This window comes from Lepisosteus oculatus, chromosome 10, assembly GCF_040954835.1.
Source record: "Lepisosteus oculatus isolate fLepOcu1 chromosome 10, fLepOcu1.hap2, whole genome shotgun sequence".
Lineage (NCBI taxonomy): Eukaryota > Metazoa > Chordata > Actinopteri > Semionotiformes > Lepisosteidae > Lepisosteus > Lepisosteus oculatus.
In genome coordinates, this window is record NC_090705.1 from 19,651,170 (window position 1) to 19,674,617 (window position 23,448).

At 41.1% G+C, this 23,448-nt stretch overlaps 1 protein-coding gene across 2 annotated transcripts in view; it reads right to left on the minus strand.

Moving 5' to 3' along the window:
* Positions 1-2,105: 2,105 nt before the first annotated feature.
* The window catches only part of LOC102694825 (collagen alpha-2(IX) chain), a 38,567-nt gene continuing 17,224 nt past the window's right edge, over positions 2,106-23,448 (minus strand). For both annotated transcript variants that reach the window (XM_069194974.1, XM_015357122.2), the window contains 21 exons: positions 22,647-22,700; positions 19,669-19,722; positions 18,746-18,799; positions 18,590-18,643; positions 17,252-17,305; positions 16,213-16,266; positions 15,424-15,477; positions 15,251-15,304; positions 14,388-14,432; positions 13,620-13,673; positions 13,469-13,522; positions 11,667-11,720; positions 8,687-8,758; positions 8,533-8,568; positions 7,960-8,004; positions 7,833-7,865; positions 6,597-6,743; positions 4,121-4,297; positions 3,692-3,782; positions 3,297-3,374; positions 2,106-3,034 (listed from right to left, as the gene is read on the minus strand). In XM_069194974.1, the coding sequence (XP_069051075.1) occupies positions 2,838-3,034; positions 3,297-3,374; positions 3,692-3,782; positions 4,121-4,297; positions 6,597-6,743; positions 7,833-7,865; positions 7,960-8,004; positions 8,533-8,568; positions 8,687-8,758; positions 11,667-11,720; positions 13,469-13,522; positions 13,620-13,673; positions 14,388-14,432; positions 15,251-15,304; positions 15,424-15,477; positions 16,213-16,266; positions 17,252-17,305; positions 18,590-18,643; positions 18,746-18,799; positions 19,669-19,722; positions 22,647-22,700 (1,515 nt within the window). In that variant the 3' untranslated portion in view covers positions 2,106-2,837. The remainder of the gene's footprint in view (positions 3,035-3,296; positions 3,375-3,691; positions 3,783-4,120; positions 4,298-6,596; positions 6,744-7,832; positions 7,866-7,959; positions 8,005-8,532; positions 8,569-8,686; positions 8,759-11,666; positions 11,721-13,468; positions 13,523-13,619; positions 13,674-14,387; positions 14,433-15,250; positions 15,305-15,423; positions 15,478-16,212; positions 16,267-17,251; positions 17,306-18,589; positions 18,644-18,745; positions 18,800-19,668; positions 19,723-22,646; positions 22,701-23,448) is intronic.

A 23,448-nucleotide genomic window follows, 5' to 3' on the forward strand; every position in this document is an offset into this window, starting at 1 on the left:
AGGATGAAATGATCAAACTAACAATGACAGAAGAAACAGGGTATTGTAGTAGGGTGTAACTGAAAGTGATCTTCTTTTCCTCTACTACTAAAAACAAGCTGAAAACTCTCTGCTGCATTGGGAGGGATGACGTTGTAAGGCCTGGCTGGTTTCACTTCCACTTTCTATTTTCAGCATGGAATTTTTTTAAGTATCTCGCTTCTTGTTTACCAGACTTACAAAATCTGTTCAAGCTGTCATTTGAAAGGATGAATGGAAAATCCTTGGAAAGACCATACCAATGTTGATGTCCATGCATGCCCCAGCACCGGCAGTTGAGTGGTCTGCTTGGCCCCTACAGCAGGTTGTGGACCTTCTCCGGTCTCTGGCTCCAGAGCCAGGAGCTCTCTCACAGAGAGAGGCCGCCACTGTGGTCCCGCTGCAGGAGGAAGTGACGCCTTGGAAACATGATTATTTAGAGGATGAGGTAAATAAAACCACTTTGTACTGTGTTCAGGCTCTCTGACGGTCTTGTGAGGTTACCGCCGTTACGTCCGGCAGCATTTGGGATCATAGAAATGTCGTACACGTTTAAAAAATGCTGACTCCAAAAGCCCTTTGACGGTTCTTTTTTGTCATCAAGTTGCAACAGGACATCACAGATGAAAAGTCTTATACTGTGTGGTCACAAACCCAAACTTAATGTTGGGCACAGCTGGTGACTGAAACAAGACATGGGTTATCTTCTTGCACTGTCTGAGCACCTGGCTGCCAGCTCCCTGTTGTACTTACGTCATGAAGTAGACAGGGCGTCGATTTCAAGATGACTAGTAAATCTAGGTTTGTCCTTAGTTGTAACAAGAAATTGTCAAGTAGGGCTGCTCAAGTGACTGCTGCAGGGGTGGAGTCAGGTTTCCCCAAAGTTAGGTGTATTAGAGCCTGTCATCTCTGGAGGGGGGCTGTCTAGAATCAGGAATCCCTAGGATCTGAAAGAGAGGAATAAGCATCTTTGGGGTAGGGTGGTCCAGAGTCAGGTATCTCTGGGGTGGGGGTAGATGAGAGTCAGGTATCAATGAGATGGGGCAGACAAGAGTCAGGTATCTCTGGAAAAGGGCAGATGAGAGTCAGGTATCTCAGGAAAAGGGCAGACGAGAGTCAGGTATCTCTGGGACTGGGTGAACTAGAGTTAGGTATCTCTGGAAAAGGGCAGACGAGAGTCAGGTATCTCTGGGACTGGGTGAACTCGAGTTAGGCATTTCTGGAAAAGGGCAGAGGAGAGTCAGGTATCTCTGGGACTGGCTGAACTCGAGTTAGGTATCTCTGGAAAAGGGGAGACGAGAGTCAGGTATCTCTGGAGTGGAACAGATGGAACACAATCACACAATAAAAAACAATGTGAAATACCATCGTCCTTTGTTTTTAATTACAGAAAAAATCAAAGCTATCAACGGGGAGGAGGGACAACGTCAGAATGTCTTGATATAAATACCATAGAAAAATAGTAACTCCATGCACACTTATTTCAAACGTATCTATAAGCAAATCAGTATCTATGACTTCTGTCCTCTAGTAGGAAAAGTCCTTTGATTTTGAATGAATGGGTTTAATTCTAATGCATGAGATCCTGACATAACTGAAAAGATGTGGTCAGTAGTAATGTCTGAGGAGTAAATGAAACCAATACCCATCCTGTAATTGAAACGAACTGTATTTAAAAATAGATGTAATTAAAATAATATAAAAATAAAGCAGAAAGTGGGATTTCTCCTTGTGTCATTTTAATAAATATTGTGACAAATGTAATACAATCACATCAAATATGTAGTGTAGAAATACAGTAGAATTTATTGGAGTCACAAACGTGAGAAATTACTTTTTACCCATGGTAGTGTTTTGTAATGTTGGTCCCAGTCAAAAAGCTTTAAGCTGAGTATTTAAGGAGTTATAACTGATAACAAAACCCCAAAACAGGCTAAAACAAGGTGTGATTGTTAAAATCCAACCTTCAGAAACCTGACCTGGACTTTGATGTGTCTGGCTCAAACTGATCCGACTGTGATGCCTTTATATTGTTTATATTGTTCTCCTTTGTAATGTTCAAAGATGACATATAACACAAACCCAAATGACATTAATGAAGACAGCCTAAGCTGGCTCTTAATCAATTTATCTGATCAAGATATACAATATGTGACTTATAATCAAATCAGCAAAAATGATCTATGACTGACAGTAATATTGATTAATATCTATTATGCTCAACTGTTCCTAACAAATACATCTTTGGGCTTAAACAAATCATCCTTTCGTTTTCTTGCTAGAATTGAAGTCTTCATTTCAGATAAATCTCTTTTTTAGAAACATGGTTCATAAAGTTCTCTTTTGCTGGTTTGTAAATTGCTGAAAACATCCAAACACACTTGTATTTTTAAGATGGGTTTGTGTACTTAAGATACTTTACAGTTATTATTTACAGTTCTTTTTTATTTTCCTCTTAACCATTGCACTACTAATAGCATGAAAAACATCTTTAAATAGCTCAAAATCTAATTAGCTTTAAAACAATTACAAACATTTTCAGATTCAAATATGAATTTTAGTGACCAGAGTCAGAGGGTTAGTAGTGGAGGGATAAAGGAGGGGGTCCTTCTTCTTCGGAGTGGAATGATGTTTCGCGGTCTTGGTGGTTCAAGAACAAGATGAAATTCGTGATTTCTAAGAAAAATGTCAAGACCCGTGGCCAGACTGAAGTTTCAGGAAGGTGCAGGATGTTTCTAGCACCTCCAGGCCGAGATGGAAAAACTCGCACCTGAGCTATCGGTGAGGTAAATTGGTCCTTCACCCAGTCAGTCTTTTTGTTAGGCGGAAGGGTGCTTCACCAGGCCCTGCTCCTTCCTCACCACAGGGGCGTGGATGCTGCAGTCCCTAGCCTCACACACCCCAGGCACCCCTGGAGGCCCAGGCAAGCCGGACTGACCCACAGGACCAGAGTAACCACGTGGGCCCTCCAGGCCGGTGATTCCATCTTTGGCAAGTCCTGCGTAGCCGGGATAGCCTGTGGAAGGACATTTGCCACTTTTAAGTGCGCTATTGAGCAGTAGACGTGTGCGTTCTTATAACAGCCATCAAGAGGACAATATGGCAATGAAACTACTCTAGGATTTACCGATTTTCATTGGCCTGCCATGGTGGGAAACACTGAAGTAGGCCTCTACTGGCCTTCCCAGTCCTCACCCTCCAGTGATCCTGCAGTAACCCAGAGTAAGCATGCCCCAGTAACAGGTCTGCCCTGTGATGAATGTGTTACACCGTCCTACCTCGGAGCCCCTGAGGTCCGTCGTGTCCTGGCAATCCCATGCCCGGATCACCCCGCTCTCCTTTCTTGCCCTTTGGACCTGGAGTTCAAGAAGAGATGGGACCAGCTATGAGTCATTGTAAAGGAAGATAAAAGAGCCATGGCATAAACTGAGCACAGCAAGGGAAAGGCACAGAACAAACAGCCTCTGGAACTCCTTACAGCCACACCTTTTCAGCTTTTATCATGCTCCCCAGAGTGCGTGAAGCAGATAGCAAAAGAAGTTAACTGGGTTGCTGGATTTAACATGGCCAGAGTCACCACACTGTTCAGAGAATGGAGTGTGCCTGTCCACCCCTTGCACAGTCATGGGAGTGTAGACAGTGGAGGAGTGAGACTCCAGAAAAGGGACTTTACCTCTCTCTCCAACTGCTCCCTTCTGACCTTCCAATCCAGTTGGCCCTCTCAGCCCCTGGGCTCCTTTGAGCCCAGTACGTCCTGCCTTCCCCTGGAAAAAAGACACCACAAGCCTTTGGTTGAATAAAGAAAATTGCAATATAGCATCATTTTTTAAATCATGAACTGAAGAGCAAACTGTTAAACATCTTGACTCTGTGTCATTATATCACCTAACTGTATGCCATGTACCCCATTAAAGTAGCTTAGTCCTCCACAACAGACATTATCAGTTTTACATGAATAACAAACCTTGATGTGCCAAGAGTCATTGTTCTTTGAAAACGGTTTAGTTTTCATTCACTTTACTTTGATTCTGCATTTTTCCTCAAGAGCGGGGTCTGCTTATCATTTCTGGTGTTTAACTGGTGCAAGCCCTGCAGTTCTTACAGGTTTCCCAGATAAGCCAGGTGGTCCTCTGACGCCAGGGGGGCCAATCAGTGTCCTGTTGTTGATGGGGCAGCCCTGGGCACACTTGGAGCGGATGGAGACCGCATACTGCGAGATCTGCGCTGTCACCACACCTCGGCACAACTCATAGATCTGTGCGTCACTCAAGCCTGGACCCTGGGAAGCAGATCAAAATGTCGGTTTGCTCAATGACAACTGTTGATTTTCTCTTTGCTTTTTATTCTTCTCCTTACATGGAGACAAAAGTAATCTATCTTTGTTGTATTCACTTGGAGCTGTGAAAGCTGAATTAGAACAACTGAGCATCCTAGTTTAGAGTCTTATTGGACTCAACTTATCAGTCCAGTCGAACAGGTGAAACAGATCTAAAGTAATCAATACATCATCAATAATGATTACCTGGTAACTCGAACTCTTAGTAAATTAGGATTATTCCAGGAATTCTACTGTTGACACCTTTAAAGGCAAAGTGATAAACTTACTGCTAAGGTCACAGAAACACAACAATAATGTACAGTATCTCATTTCTTGATAAACTGACAACTAAAACAAGGCCAGGAGAAAACAAAGAACTACACATTTTCTATTTAATAAAATGTAGTACCATCAAGGAAACCAAAACCACAGAATATTCCAAACTCAAGATTTACACAGAAAACATGGAACACATAAGGGGAATTCCTTCAAGAAACTAGCTCTCGTGTGGTTGACCAGACTGGACTGATTCATTGCTGAATGCCACAGACTCTAGTCTTAACACTAGGACCAGTCTCAGTTCTAGATGCACTGCAGGGGATCATTCTTATTGCTAGAACTGAAGAACATGAGCTTCACCACCAATAGGGGTGTTTTTCCTAGTGCTCAGAAAACACAACACAGTGGAATGAACTATGTAATATCATAAAAAAGTTAAAAAATCAATACATTTTAAAGGAGCGCGGGGCTTTGTCATTGAGTTTGGTAGTTGGTACTTATTCAATCCCTCTAGCTTGTTATTTCGTTGTTACCCCTCGGCTTTGGTTCCTTACTTTGTGCTCCTCAGCTTTGACCCTTGTTTGTGTCCTCATCTTGTCTCTCTTGGATTCATATTTGAACTTGGATACTCGAATACAACTCATCCTCACTACAGACTGAACTTCTTCAGCCCCCAAGCTAGCCACTACAGCATGCCTGTCTGTTAGCATGGCTACTACGTTCGTTTGTCAGCAAGTAGTGTTCCCTACTCCCACTGGTATCAGTAACGTGCAGCTCTGGGCTATTCCTGGTGTGTAGCTGGCAGGTTCCCAAGCCCGGCTGCCTCTCCCCCAGCAAGTGGTTCTTCCATATTCCTGGATTGCACTATGAGTCCTTCCTCGGTAGTGGGACATTACACAGTGTAGTTGAATATCTGTTTTTTAACATTAAAACAATGAATTAAGCACATCGCATCAAAAGTGACGGTGATAGCGATAGCAATCTACTTTGAAAGTACCATGCAAAAAAGGGACTCCAGGGAATTTCCTGCTTCTCCCTCAGAACTTTTTGTAAATTACTAACAAAATAACAAACATACACATTTTAATATGCCATCAAAATGGATTAATATGCTAAGAGTGGCCTACAAAAGAGACATCTGATAAACCATTAAAACAGCAGTGGACCTTACTGAAATGTGCAAAAGGGAAGTCATTTCAAACAAGATGGCAGTGCTTGTACAGTATGAACCACATTCCCCAAACATCAGTAGGGAATGACCTGCCATCCCCATTAACCGGAACCAATTGGAGGAGAACAAGTTTTTCTCAACAGATAATCCTTCTAGTATATAGTCGTCTATAATGAAGATTTTGATTTCTTCTTGAAATTGTTATATAGGCAGAAAAGCGTTGATGATATTTTACAGCTGAATGTAATCCTTTCCATGCAAGAGTGAAATGAATGACAATGAGAACAACTGGATAATTAACTATGCTTTGGCAAGATATAAAATAGTGTGAAAAAAACCATCTCTGAGATGGAGTTTCAAGCTCATGGACTGTTGGTATTCTACAGGACAACTACAAGGCAACTCGCCGCCCTTTCCAAGTCACTTTGGATAAGAGCCTCTGGTTAAATGAATTAACAAAAATGTATGTTTCTCTCTAATGGTCAGAGCTTTTTCCTCTGCAGTTTCTCTTGCTGTAACAACACTTCTGCGTTTTAGGAGCACAAGCACTCAGTGATTGAGCAAACCACACCAAAGGTGAAGTCAAGGTAAAACCTCAGTCCCCCTCACTCTCTGTTACTGAAATATACTGTATATATCATTGAATATTATCAAGTATCATTGGAAAATATGCCCCTGCTATAGTTTTTGCGTGTTTAACACCTTATCTGTTTTATTTTGGTGCAGTGGGAAATGTTTTTCATGAGAAGGCTTTGTGGATATTCATTTGAAAATGCCAAGCACCACTACTTGATACCGCTGTCGACTCACCTGGGGCCCCTGCACGCCCTTTGGCCCTGCTGGGCCTGCGTCCCCGGCGTCTCCACTGGGACCAGGAACTCCCCTTGGGCCTGGGATCCCTGGGGGGCCTCTGCGTCCCACTGGGCCATCAGGGCCCAGAGAGCCCCTCTCTCCACGCTGCCAACAGAGCACACAGCGTCAGAAACCAAGCAGCCCTCGGATGGGATTAATCAAGCAACCAAAGGTTGCGCTTATTTAAGTCTGAGCTGGTCTCTTCCACTTCATTCACAACTGTAGGTTTTTTTGAGTATGTTCATGCTGTTTGACTTTAGAAATATTCACTGTGTATTTTACCTGGATGTATTTAGCTTGAATGCCAATATACTGCAAAGATGCTACCAGCAAAAAGAGAAAGATAGCTTTGTTTGACAGTGTTCTGACTGGAAGTTGAATTTAAAATGAACAGAGAAAATCTCACAAATTAGAAACCTGTACTAGCTCTGAAACAGTGAAATCTCTCAGTGAAATTTGGTTTTGTGTGACAGTGGTGGACTGCTATAGTTCACAGAGCCCTTTTCAAACAAAATGACTAGCTGGAAACAAAAGCCAATAACCCCACATAAGAGCACAAACTGAAAATGGTCTAATTTTAGGCTTGGCAAAGCATCTCAAAGGAACATATCAAGAGTCTGACGATGTGAATGGGATGCAAACTTGAAGCAGCCATTGCATGTAAGGGATATGTGACCAAATGCTGACTACACTTGATGAGCACTTGCTCACTGAAGTGGGAGGATTGAACACAACAAATTATGTTGTTCTAACATGGTTAAATAACTATGCAAAACACATTTCAATAGCACACAGCAAAAATTACATTTCACTTAACCTGCTTTCACTATATACGATAAATTATATTTATTTTTATTAGGCTTTTAGATACAGGCTTAAATTTATCCAAAGAATGTACATCGCTTTGTTCTTCAGACCAGTTCTGCTCTTTACTTAGATCCTGCCTGGTGTAAACCAGGTTCAACTGGCAGTTTCCACCAGGACAGTGCGATATTAGAGAAGCTCCAGTGTGATGGCCTGGCACCCTTGCCCAGCTACTGAAGCTCTAGGCTGGCCGTGTGAGGTGACGTAACTCACAGTGTCCCAGAAAACACAGCCGTAAAATCGGTTCCCTCTCAGATCGAAAATGGCAATTGAAGATTTGGTGAAAAAGTGACATTTTAAAAACAAAACAAACAAATGTATCTTACAGACCTGTCCTTTATCTCCTCTGGATCCTTTGGTTCCCTGTGATGGAAAGAGACAAAAAGAAGCCAAGGGGTCACAGATGCCAGGATATTCCAGGGGCTTCAGATGGACATGTGAAAAAGTAAAGCTTTACCTCCTCCCCTTTATCTCCCTTGATGCCTTTCCTTCCCCGCTCACCCTGAAGAGACAAGACCACACAGAACAGAGTGAATCCATACCGTGTGCAAGGCTACCACACATGGAACACTTGGCATCTGGGACTCCACAAATACTCAAGGCCTGAACACAAGCTTGTGCTAGGAATTTGTACCTGGTCACTGCAAGCCGTTACATGGACAGAACTTGTAGGAAAAAAAAACATTTAGGAAACTATTAGAGATAGCACAGCATTAATGGCTGGAGTACTGCTAGAGCCCAGTGTAAAATAATTATTCAATGCTTGTTGAAAAACAATAATGACCAAACCTGGGAGTGAAACAATCCTGTCATGTTTTATTTCAAAAGGCTGCACTTTCTGAGCAGTGTCTTATTACGGAGCAAAGAAAATTGATTGGACATAGGCACCCAGGAAGCACTGATGTCAGGGGCTGGCAGGCTGCTGTTTGCTGGGTACACGGAGGGTCAGAGTCCCTGTCTACCCACCTCTGCTGGAACAACACTCTGAACTCTTTAACGCAAAGAAACCCCAATGTCTGAGTGAGCTCACCTTGTTCCCATCTGGACCGGTCTCTCCCTGAGCTCCCTGTGGAAAGACACGCCAGAGAAATCAGAAGGGTTGGGCCAAAGGGCAAGAAAAACAGCAACCGCGGCAAAGGTTTAGAAAGGGAAATCTGGCGGCATCCAGGGGTGGAATGACTCACGGGCTGTCCTTTCAGACCTTGGGGTCCAGGCTTCCCTGGGGTGCCTGGATCTCCGGAGTCTCCTCGGGCTCCCTGATGCACACGGCACATTGACGAGGCACCGCGATAAGAAGAACAGAAAGAAAAAAGAAATGAGAGAGTGAGACAAGGCAGCTGCAGTCGAATGTCTCAGTTAAGAGACACTATGGACATAAACATTATATTGTAACGCAACGGGGGCTCAGGCGGGCGCCCTTGCCGCATCTGGTCGGCCCCTGCACCGTCCGGGGCTCGAACCCGGGACTTCCGCGTCTCTCTGCAGCGACCTAGCCCCGTGAGCTAAAGAGAGATCTCTCTACAGCCCAGTAGCTGTGGTCCTGCTATCACAGGGAAGGGCGGTGACGTCACCCGCTCTGGTACGCCGGCTCTTACACACAGTGCTTGTCGGCCGTAAGCGTTACAATATCATTCCAAGCCGGCAGTCTTATTTCTCATTTTCAGTCTCACAACTACAATCATTTAAGCTCTTTTTGGTCAAAACTTTCTCTATCTTGTCATATGGACATGTAGAAAATTAATATCCTTTAACAGAGTACAGGTAAAAATACAACACACAGGCACATCATAAGAGCTATGGATTCATAAAAAGAATTCAATTGCCTTCTGTGGATTTTCAGAACCTTGGAGAGCAACAAAAGTGATCTTTCCCACATAATGTGTTTCAGCCTCTTTTCAATGTGAGGCAAATCATGCCATTTCACAACTCACAAACTCTCAAGTCCTGTGCGTCTTTAAACATTCCAGTCTTCCCACACAGTTCTGTGGGTTAACCTTTGTAAATACCAGAGCGTGGTCTGTGTGAAACTCTAAAGAGAGTTCCTCTTTTACCAAGTCACAGACAAAAAAACCTTTTAAATGAGATGACAATAAAAGTCAGACATACACATGAGAGGGGCAGATAACAGAACTACCCACTTACAGTACGTATCACTAACCTCTGCCCTCACAGAATACAACTACTGTGTTTTTGTAAAGCATGGTGTTCTATATGCATTTGTTTCTCAGTAATTTACTGTACTTTTAATAGTACAGTACACTTATAGGCCCTTAACTATGATCAGGATATACTGCAAATTACATTTGTAAACTATAATTTAAATTACATACAAATTCAAATTTTGTTGTTCTCAAATGTGTTCAAATTGTATTGTAAAACTAATTTTCAAATAAGGATTTGTGAATAAATATTATTTCACTCATATTTTCATTTAATAAACGTTTAATGCAGTGAAAGCCCAAATCCAGCAGGCTTTATTAGGAACTCAAGACAAGTTAAGAACAAACTAATTCAGTTTAGTCATTAAAAGCTCAGTTAAAATGAACCCAGCAGAAAAGACATTAAAAAATATTCAAAGATTTTTCGTTTTGCCATGGACAGAAACGACAAAAAAAATAGAAAACTTTGTTTCCTCAGTAACAATGTCAGCATAGTTAGCCCTGTCATTTTAGAAACCCAGAAAAAAAATGTTACATAACTATAAAAACAGAAAGTGTGTCAAGAGCAAGTTTTCCTTGATGCAAAGTCTTGAAAATCACACCAGAGATTTTTATTCAAGAAAATTTCTAAATATTTTAAAATAGCACTTAAAACTGTAAATTATTATTGAATAAGCACAGCAGAGCTTCAGTTAGAGTGATGAACTGAAGTTCAGCAGGGATGACAATGACACATCAGTCTCACACAGCTGCACCCAATCACCACCACCACCAAACTACAGTAGCTACATAAACAGAACTCGACAGCTCCCTTCACATTCGTGTCATCCTCCCCATCTCCACCTTGCAGCTTCCCCTTGATTCATTCAGCCTGACTGGGGTTCAAGCCTCCTTGTTCTGTGGCCAAAATATTCAAATCCTGGAAGTTGTATCCCTAGTGAAATGGTGTTAGCTGAATATAAAGTACAAGTGGCATACAGTGTCTTTGGCAAAGAAAACAGTTCAGTTAGACACTTTACAAGTGTGTTTCACTTTACACTTATGTATAAGTGTTAAACTTGTCAGTACGACCTAAATTTATATTTACAGTACATTGAGATGTAAATGTGTATGTCTACATTTTTAAATATTTCTCAACATATATTTTGCAGTTATTTTAAAATATTGGAAAACATTTGTACAGGGGTGTTTCAACACATAATGAAAAGGGTATTGAGCCCCCATAATGGTACTGAACAGACTCACACAGAGGCATAATAAGGCCCTGCTACTGGCACTTTTCCATATGGTCTCCAAACCTAGTTGGCCTTGTGTCCAAGACCCCAATCTGGCACAGCAGACAGCCATGTGTAGCTCCTGCAACCAAGATTTACCTGTCCGATGCAGTTTGCCTCTGTTGGACAGCAGGTTTTTAAGGACTAAAGAGTTTAAAACAGGGGCGTGAGGTAGGGGCACCAAATCAAGCGACAAATCAAAGGAGTGACTGTTTCATATAGTTCTTATAACCAAGTTCATTAATGTTTTTTAAAAGCACGAATATATTCAAATACAAACCAGGGCTCTTTTTTTAGAAAACCAATGAAAAGGAATTGTGGATAATAATGCCACCACAGTTTTAGGTGGAAGACTCCAAGAATCCCAGGACAGAGAGGGATGCATTTGGGATTGGTGATGGCACGGTTTAAACAGCAACTTTTTTGTGCTCCAAAAATGCTACAAAAAATCTCTTTACAATGCTAAGGGTGTCCGTTTTGAACAAATATGTCTCTTTGCTTTACCGCTCTCTTGATTATTTTTTTCTGCATACCTGTATATGTAACACAAAGATTGTTAACATTGTAAATATAATGCATCTCCTTTTTCTGTTTAAACACATTGCAAACACTAATAATGGTTTAATAACATTAGCCTCTCACACCTTTAAAGGCCAGATAAACCAGCAAACACATAAAAGCTGACAACAGAAGGACTATGTTATGTTCTGTTTCAACAGCAGGTGTCTCACCTGGGCACCCTGTCTCCCTGGCGGTCCCCTGCGTCCAGGATCCCCTCTTTCACCCTGAAGGACAGGACACACAACATGTGCCAGACAAAGTTTATTCCTGTGGATCCTATTTCATTGTACTGGATGTATTGGTATTTATCTGTTAAGCTGTAACAAGGCATAAGTGCTGATGCCCTCTATTCCATCAATTTTATTTAGAAGTTTGTAAACAATATTGTTATTCAAACTAGAGTTATTTGTTAAGATTGATTCGATCTTTCAGCGCAGCCCATAGGGTGAGATTTCAGAGCAGCACACAATAATCTTTCATACTGACGATCTGTCCTGAGCTGAAAGCTTTTGATCCTTTACAGTTTTCTGCTTTCATGAACAGCACAGAGCTTTCTCCTTTTGCAATTTCAGAGCAAGCAAAAGTCTTCCATTCTGATTCTGGAGTATCTTGATTGTGAAATTTTCTCAGATTTGCAAAGGGAACACTTCTGTTCAAATCCAGGCTATGCTGCTTTGCTTACATTAAAATGATTGATCTCGGTACAATTCTGATAGATGTCAACATGTCTAACATACTGTACCTCAATATCCTTGGTCTTTTTTAGTTCATTTGAGCTTTGCTCAGAATATGGTATTCTTTAAGCTTGCCCACTAACATTGTAATGAGTAAAATGAAACTCTATAGGCAGAGCCAGTTGTTACAGGATTGAAAAAAGTCCTCCTACATTCTCGAAAATTCTACAGAGCATATAGGTACCCCAATGCCATCTAATGAACTAGGTGAGCACAATGGACCACTCTTTCCTAGATTTTTATTTCAAAGAGGTGATTGTTTCTTCTAGTTCCTTTAACCAGGTTAATTGAACTTTTTTTTAAATGGGCACTTATCTGTTCAGTAAAATAAGAAACTACACTAAGACAATAATTGCGATTAAGTTGTACATTGTTTCCTTCAAGGATACAATTACTTAGAGACTTGAATATTCTCTTATTATGGTGTCCTATCAAGTACAAGAACAGCCAGCCACAGAGAACAATCTTGTATTTTACTTCAGGAAAGATGGAGAGAATTGAGATGGAGAATTAGTGCTAAGGACAGCATTGACATTTTGCAGGATACAGTCGGGGACACTTATCGCCATTACAGAGCAAGGTCTGTGGGTGTAATAAATTCCTTGAAAACAGAGTCTTGACTCCTCACTCAGTGCAACTGGCTGGTGACTTATACAGTACATAGAAGCTTGCTGAGGAATAGAGTCATGGCACTAGTAGTTGCTTGGACAGCATACCGAGTTCACACTTTAACACAGCCGGAACTTCATTGGCACGCAGAGGCAGGAGTACAAACCCCCGCAGGTTAAAAGAGGGTGTAAAACTATACAGATCCTTTGTGACTTGTCCATTATAGGCTGTAGCTTGTAAAGCATTTTGAGAAACAGAATTCGCACAGTAGTCATTTCTACAAGTGCCAGGGTGATACTTAAACTCCTGCAGTCCACGCAAGGGAAACAATTGTCTATCCAAAGCAGAGAGAGAACAAATGTCATTTCTGACAGCTGGGTAACTTCATTCCCTAAGACAGTTTTGCTCCTCCTAGCTGTGCAGAAAGTATGGATTCCCCAATCAACCTGCCCTGTTTATGATAATCCAATACATTTTACATTTATTCTGAGAAAGAAAATGTCAGCTCTGTCTTTGTTTATATCAGCTTTGACATTTCTAACCCCATAGAATTCTCTCCCATAGGATCATCCTGAAAAAGCTGGCTCTTTGTGGTCTCTTTAATTCCCAACCTTTGCCTTCCTCCTTACCTTTTTCCCAAAAGATCCTGGCAGACCACTCAATCCAGGGACACCCAGAGGACCCTTTATAAAGACAGAGAAAGAAGTCAAGAGCCTTGTTTTGGGAAACAGTGCATGAAATGCCTGCTTTTGTTCCAGTTCAATCTGAAAGGCCACTTACGTCTTCTCCAGGCTCCCCATCGCTGCCAGGCATTCCCCCAATACCCTTCTGTCCCTGTGCAGGAAGTGAGATGGAAAACAGCCATTAGAAACATAAGAACATAAAAGAGGATACTAACAAGACCAGGCTGACTGGAGCTTATTTAGTTTGGAATAGTAGATTGATTGAAGGATCTTGTCAATCTGTCTCTTGTAGAATTCTAGGTAATCAACCATAACAACTGACCAGTTCAGTTTCTTCCAGGCTCCTTCTACCATCTGTGAAAGTATTTTCAGGATTTCACATATGTGAGTCAAATGCTCTCACAGTCTTACCTTTCATTCAACAAAGACACTCCACAGCTGTAGGAGGAGTATTTACTGTTTCATCCATACGAAAACTGCCATCTAATCAGAATGTTTTTCCATAACGGGGCGCATCCATTTTATTAAGGATTGGTATTGATTGGCATTATAGACTCGCTCGCTGTGAACATGAATCCAGACCAACATGCTAGAGAAATCAGGAAGGACTTAATGAATCTGATATCCTTAACCTTAACCTGATATCCTTAATCTGCAGCAATGGTCTGGGAATAATAATTTTCAACAATAATAATATTCATAACAAAAATGGGATTAGATCAAAATGTATTTTGAAATTTGATTTCTGTACCACAGCATTTATGCTTTAGTACAGGTTGAAGACATATCAGAAATTCAAAAGGGAGATTCACCAGCACACAACAAAAAAACACCATCACTTATAAGAAGAGTTTTTGTTGAATACCTTTTCACCAGAATGTCCCCTCTCTCCCGGGATTCCAGGATATCCCTATGAAAGTATCAGGAAGCTCATTAGGGCATTATAAAGAAACCTTGAGATTCAATTTACCGTTGCACACCTCTCTCATCAGTTACCAAAAACATTTTAAAAACTCATCCACCTGGAAATGAAATGTGCACCATCTGCTTCGTATTCACTTGTGTGGGTTTAAATAGTTTCCAGACGATATCAGTTTGAGACTGGAGTCTCATTGTTAGTTCTTTCACTATAAACCACTTGTCGATATACATGCTAATTTTGCCTCAGACATTTGTATTACAAAAAAATAAAGTACTGGACACATTAAGTGCACTATAATATTTGCTGTCTGCATGTATTGTAGCACCTCCAGCATGTGTTTGCAAACCAGATATACTTAGTGGGCAGAACATGGCACAGTGGTTGGGATTGTTGGTGGACAACAGCACTGGAGCCCTGGGTTCAATTCTGGACCTAGAGTGTAATTTGTGTAATTCAGAAATGGATGGACTAAGTGCATTGTTAATGTTAGTTTCTGTAATGTTTGATCTCATAGCATCTACAGCAAGCGCTGGCAAACCCGATAAACTTACTGAACTGTACTGCTCATTGTACTGATCTTTATTGTGCTTGGAATGTGTAGATTCATACAAAACTGAAACAAGAAGATGGATAGGAGTTGACATAGAGATCCTCCACTGTAACTGGCCAGGCAAGGAGCAGGACAGCTGGCTTTATTGTTTGCACGGCTGTTGTCTGGCAGCTGGTGATTTCAAACTGGGAGAAAAAAATTTGAAAAAATATAATGTGGCAATTGCTTCTTTTTTAAAACAATTGCTCTCACTTACAATGTATCCTTGTTCTCCGACGTCTCCGGAAAATCCAGGTGCTCCTATCTGACCCTGTATGTGTTGGGGGGAAAAAAGGGCACAATTTAGCAGACCTAGGAAACTTTGGAGAAGCTGATTAAGAAGAAGGTGAACATCCTGGTGTTACAGAAGAAAATGTTTTCTGTCCGTACCTTCTCTCCCACAGGTCCTATATGTCCTTGTTTTCCAGGTTGTCCAATGGATCCCTGTGGATGAAGGCCTCATTAATCCCCATTATGTCCTTACTACTGCAGAAATAAGACTGTACTAGAAATAGTTCAGAAGAATTAATGGATACACCAGCAGTTTACAACCTTTTGTCTAATCCTGTTTTGCATTCTTATGTAATTATACTCTAAGAAGAAGAAACTTCCCTTGACCTATGGTGTATCGTTATTTATCCACAGTGGAAAACTGAATAACAATGTTTGTAGTTCTAGACTAGCTTTTGAATATCATCCGGCAGTTCAAGTCTGTTATTCATGCTAAGGTTTTAAAACAATTTGGGCCCTTTGTTTCTCAGCAGTAAAATAATTAAATAACAAAAAATGACCTCAAGAACACTTACCTTTTTTTCATTTTTTGGGCAATAGTTGGTGGTGTGATTGAACTGAGCTGAGAATGAATGTGGTAGGAAAGCGAAACAATTTCTCTTCTTTAGATGGAGTACCAAATTAATCAGAACTTAATCAGAACACATTTAACAGGTACACACTGACAAGTGAATAGTTATTGACATAGAAAAGTTTCATCAAATGCTGGGCTTTTAATTTGCTATATGAGGGCTGTGGCTTTGATACAATCATCTCCTCTACCACAAAGCAAGTTGTCTCCCACCAGCTTACATTAGGAAAAGCCAGAAAAAACAGATCTTTTTAAGCCTTGGGGGAAAAGACAGAGGCGCTGTATGTAATGACTCGCATAAAAGTGATTTCATCTACCTTTTCACCCTTGGTCCCTGCTGGCCCAGGTGATCCTGGCTCACCAGACTCCCCCTGAAATGAATAGAACAACAGACTGAGTCCCTCTACTCTGGCTGGGAACAAAATTCTGTCTGGGAACAAACTCTCTCTGTAATGTTCCCATCTGCACAAGAACAAATTATTCCTTCATAGAAATAATTTGCCTAGATTACTCTCTGTCCCACATTATGTTTCTTTGCCAGAATTTATACAAATATGCAAAACGAGGACATGGCAAGCATTCCTTATTTAAAAAAAATGTTCTGCAATGGACTAACCTGCCCAAGGAGAATATCTGAAGGTGTGTCGATAGCATTGATTGCCATACGGGATGACTGTGATTGTACAGTACATAACAAAGCTTTAACAACAGTTGTGAGCAGTAACTCTAAGTTACTCAAGCTCTAATTGAGAAAATGTCACTGACAAAAATGGAGCACAGCTACTTTAGTCTACAAGTGCCTGTATTTTAACAGTTTGTGTTGTTTTTACGTTGTTTTATCAAAATGTAATTTTTAATTTTACTGTCGTATGCTTTACTGTTATCACATTTTGATGTATGTGATAACGTAGGCTGTGCATATTAAGGGCAAAAGGCTTGTTTTCACAATTTTGCCTCTCTTACAATAACTTAACGACTCTTGCTGTAAAACGCAGGTTACGTGATGGAAAACAGTGCAGTCACCTTCAACAGTCAGAGTTTCTACACTCATGGAAACTAGACTAGGGTTGTACAGACTCATAACACAGCAATAGTGAAACTGGCTAATGACGGCTGTTCACCTGAGGTGAAAAAGTGTAAAACAGCACAATTGCCATGAGACAATTGTATTAAACACAGTTTGAAAGAGCGATGTCTCAAATATGGTTAAAACAAGGAAAATTCAGTGTTGCAAATTCTCTGTACTTCCTCATTTTTTAAATCAGATGTTAAGATCACGTGTAAACTCGTTTGATTCACACCAGGGACCATCAACAGGAAGAGAAGTATCATTCATGACAGTTCTACAGTACTCACAGTTATTCCCTTTGGTCCTGCTTCTCCCATAGGCCCTGGCAGTCCAATATCACCCTGAGACAGAGAGGACAGTCATTATAAGGTCTAACTCCAGCAGTTATGCATTCTGAATTCAGCTGCTTATATTCTTTGGAATTTTGGAACTTAAGGTGGCAGATTTTAATTTATTTTAGATGTTTGTAGTTAGGAGCTTTTTGAATAACTGTCTCATAAATCTTATGAGACTGATGCCGAAGGGTTCAGGGTCCACGGTATAACAAATAAGATTGAAAGTTTGACATCATCCTCCTGGTTACCCAACAGACCCTGTGCCAGACAAATAGGAGTGGCATCATCTAGATGGGTCAGCAGGTAAAAAAAAACTGACCCTACTTGGGGAAAATGTTAATTTGCAGTAGGAATTTGCAATAATAAAATGCGATGATCATAACAGACATAGACATAGTCAATCTGGAATCACCAATTGATATTTTGTGTCTTGTCTCACAGCACTGACTCCTGTACTGCAGGTGGGCATGAGGGTTGGCAGAAGAACTCCTCTGACTCCCACCTGAGCCACTCATCCCATGATATGCTGCAAGCCCAGCAGAGCCCAACAGGAATGGTAGCTTTGACGGGAGTAGCGATGTGATTCTCAGTGACATCACTCCAAGCCTGCAGGTAGCTGAAAACTCACAGGGGTCACCGCCAGGAGCTAAGAGGCCCATTAATCCCAACCCTACCACTGGCGCCAATGTGCCAGTTGTGTGCCACCACCCGGGAAACTCTGGGTAATAAAGAGGTGATCTCACAACATCTGCTCTTTCATCCAAATACATTTTTAAAATATGTCAGCTCTAGTGACAAAATTAGTTATAGTAAGCATTTATTAAGCAGGTGCTGGCTTACAGAGGGTAGGGAGTGATGTGAAGTGAACAACATTAACAACTGCTGCAGCACAGCCTCTCACAGCAGGGTCTTAGTGACTAAACTCTTAACTGCAAAACCAGTGCAAAAAATCCTAATACCAAAGTCTCTCACTGACCACAGAAAAGAGAAAAACATTTTTTTCTTTACAGAGGAAAAAAATCAGTGACAAAGATGGGGGACTCCTTTTTATTGTTCTTTCTTTGTTCAGTGATCACTTAATGGGCACGGTCTTACTGTATGTCAAGTAGGTACCAGGGACATTCCAGAACATGCTTGGTGGAAATGGTGCCGGTCTTTTTCACTGAGTCTTCTGCCAGCCATACTGGAAGCAGCACTGGAGTGTATTTGATGAGGAGTTTTCTCCTTTGTGACTGTTAAGAAGTGAAGTTGGGGAGCCAGAAAGCATGTGCCAGTACCTACAATACCTACCTTTGAGCCTGACCCACCCATGTCGCCTCTGTCCCCTGGAGATCCTGGGAGCCCCTGTCATAGAGATCACACAACCACAGAGTCAGCCCACGTTGGCAAAGAGAGAATATCTGAGATATATCTGAATATCTGAGATCTGAGGAAGGGCACACTCACCATGGCTCCTGAAAACCCAGAAGGACCATCAGACCCATGAGGACCAGAGTCACCCTGCCAAGAGAGAGAACTGGCTTCAACTGCATGCCTCTTCTGTGCTTTTATTCTATCAGCTACAGCCAGCATATTTACTCAAACTAATTGTTTATAGACTAAAATAAACTTCCATGGCAGAAGTGAGGTGCTGTAAACCATTATTGCAGCCTATTACACCCACTCCCGCCGTACTTTAACAACATGCCATGGTCAGTCCTGCATAAGTTATGCTTCTTGAAACACAGGTTACAGCTTTTACAACTGTATAGTTATATATTCTATCACAGTGTTAATTGTACAGTTCAGTTTTCGTCATTATATGGTTCTGCTATTCCTATCCCCAATCAAATTGTCACAGTTCACTACCTACATCACATGGCAAGGGAAATGCAATAGGCAATAGGGCTTTTGTTTTTCTGCTTTACATGGTACAGAAGATCTCCATAGTTAGTGAGAAGTATGTCTGATCCAATTCTGTATTCACACACGTAGCACCAGTGCAAATGGCTGATCTCTGGCACACTTAGGCAAGAGATTCACCATATGGAGCTTGCAGCTTTGAGCAAGACTGTTTTAGTCTAATAGACATTCAATGTGTTCTCTTACCGTGAAGCGCTAAGAGAATCTACTCTCAAGTGTGCTACAGTATATAAAACAACAACAACAATAATAATTATAACACTCATCCACTCTGTTGATGTATTATTATTATTATTATCATTGGGGTGCATGGGAAAAACAGTGTTGCTGTGCAGAAGAAAAGAGCACCTCTTTTTTTAGACCACAGCCAGCTGTGTAGTATCAGTAATACATGCAATCCACCTCATTTCTTTTGAGACCAGAGCATCTGTGTTCTTCAGCATTGTGAGAAGAAGATATGACCTCACCTCTGGGCCAGTGTCTCCCCTTCTTCCTGGTGCCCCTTTAAAACCCTTGTATCCCTGGCAATAAAAGATAAAAACACACGTGGGCACTGTTCTTTTAAATTATCCCATTGGAATATCGTATCTGCCCCTTGGAGTTACATCTAATTCTTACAGACAAGAATGTTACATATTCTTTAACTGGTCATTTGTAACTATTTGTAACTTAAACTATTACCTGCAGCTTGTTTCATCTCACTTTCCATAAAACGTTCAGTATCCAAAGGAACCAGATTTGTTGGTAATCAGTAACTAAGCCCATTACTGAAATTGTTCACAGTACATTGCAAATAAGGTAGAATAATGTCATTTAAGTACTTTTACAAATTCTTTTTGCATAGTTTATGTTTGTGTTGCTAAACATACAGTACCAGAGTACCGCTGGCCAATGTGTCAGTTCCTGGGTGGCTCAACCAGTAAAGTCACTGGCCTAAAGAACGAGCTGAGCCTTATACTGTAGGTCAGAAGTCACAAGTTCTAGTGTGGGCCATATCTTTAGCAGACCAGCTGGATGGATGCTGCCAGGTGTCGGGCAGACATGATCTGGCCATGTGCTTTCAATACATGATGTCACGGTGACTCCTGGTACCCACTGGGCACCTGCAAGCCTGTGGTGGTGAGAGTAGCACCATTCCTTCAATTGGAGCCAGCTCCCTTGTAATCCTGCAGTGTGGCCCTGACAGGCAAGAATCTGCACATCCTCATTCTCCCCAAGAGCTTAGGAATGTGAATCTTAAAACTATAGCAAAACCCAAAGTGTATGGATATAAAACAAATAACTGACAATTCAATTTTTTTAAAGATTTATTCAAAAGATGGTAAGACACACCAAGACTTAACTGTATAAATCTAAGGTGCTCATTGCACATTTTGGCAGGGATAGTTTGAAGATATTTTATGCATGTGACTAATCAGCGCAGCCAGTGCCCATGATAAAGACATTCATCTTCCACAGTTGCACTGGTCCCAAATCCCATTCCGAGCCAAATCTGATCCAGAGACTGGGAAACTCAAATCACAACACTTTTAATAACTGCTTATCCAATTCAGGGTCAAAGTGGCCCAGAGCCTATCCCAGAAAGCACTGGGCGCACGGTGAAAGCCAGTTGGTACCTGAGCTTTCCAAACCAAACAATAAAGCAGAAGGGCCAACATGCTGGGCACTTAGCATTTCTCCAAACAAGATAGCAATGGTCCGTGCCAGATTAACTAACTATTAACAGGCTTGTAGGGATGGCAGAATCAAAATCCAGGGCTACTTGGAGAAACCTGCTGGAGATCTAACATGTTACCAATTTGTCAGCAGCTTTGGTTTGCTTTAACTTTCAAGCAGAAGTCCAGAAATCATGCCTATTCATAAAATCATTTTTGAATTGCTAGTGTGAGACATATTTGGGTTAACATGTTCAGTGTTTTGTGTGTGGTAATTTGTTTGGTGTGAGTGAAGTTTTTTTTCATCTCTGATCCAAGGAAAAGGGTGGTTGAGGAGAGAATTCAGGCTCGCGCTGTGTCCATTATTTTTTTTCTTCTTTCTTGGTCTGCTAGATTTGTTGTTTTTTTATCAATAAAGTTTGATAATCGGCCAGTGAAAGCTCTGTTTTCCTTCACATGAATGCCTAAAACCCTAAACCAAACCCAGGATTTTATACTAGGTTGTTGGCTGCTACAGCATTGTGGGTGCCTTGTGAACTGTACATAGCTTCATTCCAATTCACAAGCTGTGTTTATACACTACAAGATCAGATTTCATGGCTTTTGTAGCCAGTCCTTCTTGTTGTGCTCCAAGTTCTTGTCGCTGCTCTGTCATCACCATCAATTCACAAACACCATTTAGGCTCCCTGGCTGTTTTAACCCTGAAAGAACACTCTACACAACCTCTTCTTCAAAATTCACTGTGAAAGTCCCAGACCTTCCAGACAGTTTTTAGTAAGTCTTTTAAACTTTTATTTGTATCAGTGTTTGAGGCTATGTTCCACATTTATAGTATTATCAGTAATCACACAGGGGAGAGAAATGTAATGATGTGCAGTTCCTTGATCTCTGTAGAACACAAAGATACTGATTATACCTCATTATTACCATTTAATCAATTTTTAACTATTGTATAAACCACAAAAAATAACTACACCAAAGATTTATGAAAAGGCACTTTGAAATCATGTAGGACATACGCACAAAATGGGAGATGATCTTATTTTAGCCTTTGGAAAAAACAGACACAGTACAGGATCTTTGCTCCACAAAAACGCATAAACATTAAAAGTTTTAGTATTATTTAAAAACAGTATAGGAAGTGATGTCACTCTGACTCATAAGAAAGGTTAAAGATAAGAAAAAGTTATTCAGATCTTCAGTGCTCAACATTTTCCAGTTAATTTGGTGACTGCATCACAGTGTCAGGTGTAGTTTTGAAACATCTTCTGGGCTTATTATTTTTTTCCAGGTGTTTCTGGTATATACCTAGTCAATCTAGAATTGCTAGCTGTGTTCATGGTTCAGCACATACAGTAGTTACTATTTTTGCAACTATGTGTGGGGGAAATGAGGAGATACATCTCTTAACACTTCCCAAGCTACATTTGGAGGTTCATTAGAGAGACACATCTCTCATATACATCACAAGCCTGCAGGTGTCCAGTAATCTACAGGGATTGCCGAGTGTACTGGCAGTCAATTCCGACTCTACCCCTGGTGGAGTCCAACAAGCTCTACACCTCTGTTTGGAGGAATCTCAATCCCAGTCAGCTACTGATGTAATCCATGCTTGGACCCCTGACACCGGCATCACAGAGCCCAACATCTGCTCAGCACCTTAACATGTTGAGCCACTCTGAAGGTCCGAGATCCTGTCCATTTTGAGAGCAGGTTGCGGCTAGGCACCTCAGGAAAGTAAAGGAGCTGCCTTCAGTCTCAGCAGCTTCCTAGGATTCTTTGCCCTTACCTCTCTGCCTTGCACTCCAGGAAATCCATGTTGACCCTGTTCTCCTTTATCGCCCTGGGAAAAAAAAACAGTTTGAGGAAACGTACAACTTGCACAACTCTCACCACTGCTTGCGTTTTGGTCTGTCTCCCTCATCTCTCTTTGGACAGGCCCAACCTTTTCTGTTTCAGTCTGCCTAAGCTTAGAAGAATCTACATGCTCTTCTGGGCTGGCCAATCTGCAGTCAAGCTGTTTTTATTTAGCAAATGCATTAGACAAGAAACCCAAAAGAAAACAGGATTTGATGAATTTCCACTGTATCAGGATAGCTGAAACCACTGATGGAGATGGTGGTGATGACTTTCTCTGGAAGATGTTGAAAAGTATAAAAATTAGTAGGGGTTACTAGCATGGACTCCAACATTTTTTTCTCAATAGCTTTGCCGTCCTAATTGTTTAGTACTTTCAAATAAAATAAAAATAACTCATGTAATATTTATTGTCCCCCCAATACCCAAGAGTTTCCCTCCACTCATTGGTCATGAAACTGCTTCATCAAGTATGATAACCCATTTTCAGTAAACAGTTTGCCATAATCAATTAGATAAGCATCCTTATTAGGATTCAGCAGTAGCATGACAATCACTGTGCCTCATTTAGAATATTGTGTACATTATAAAAAAAGATAAAGAAATTGCTGTGCTGTAATCTAAAGAAGAGCAACCAGATACATTCTGGGCTCAAGGGAAGTATCCTTAAGGACCTGATCCTTTTTAGTCTTGCATATGAAGATTAAAGGGCAACCAGATACAAAGTCAAAGGC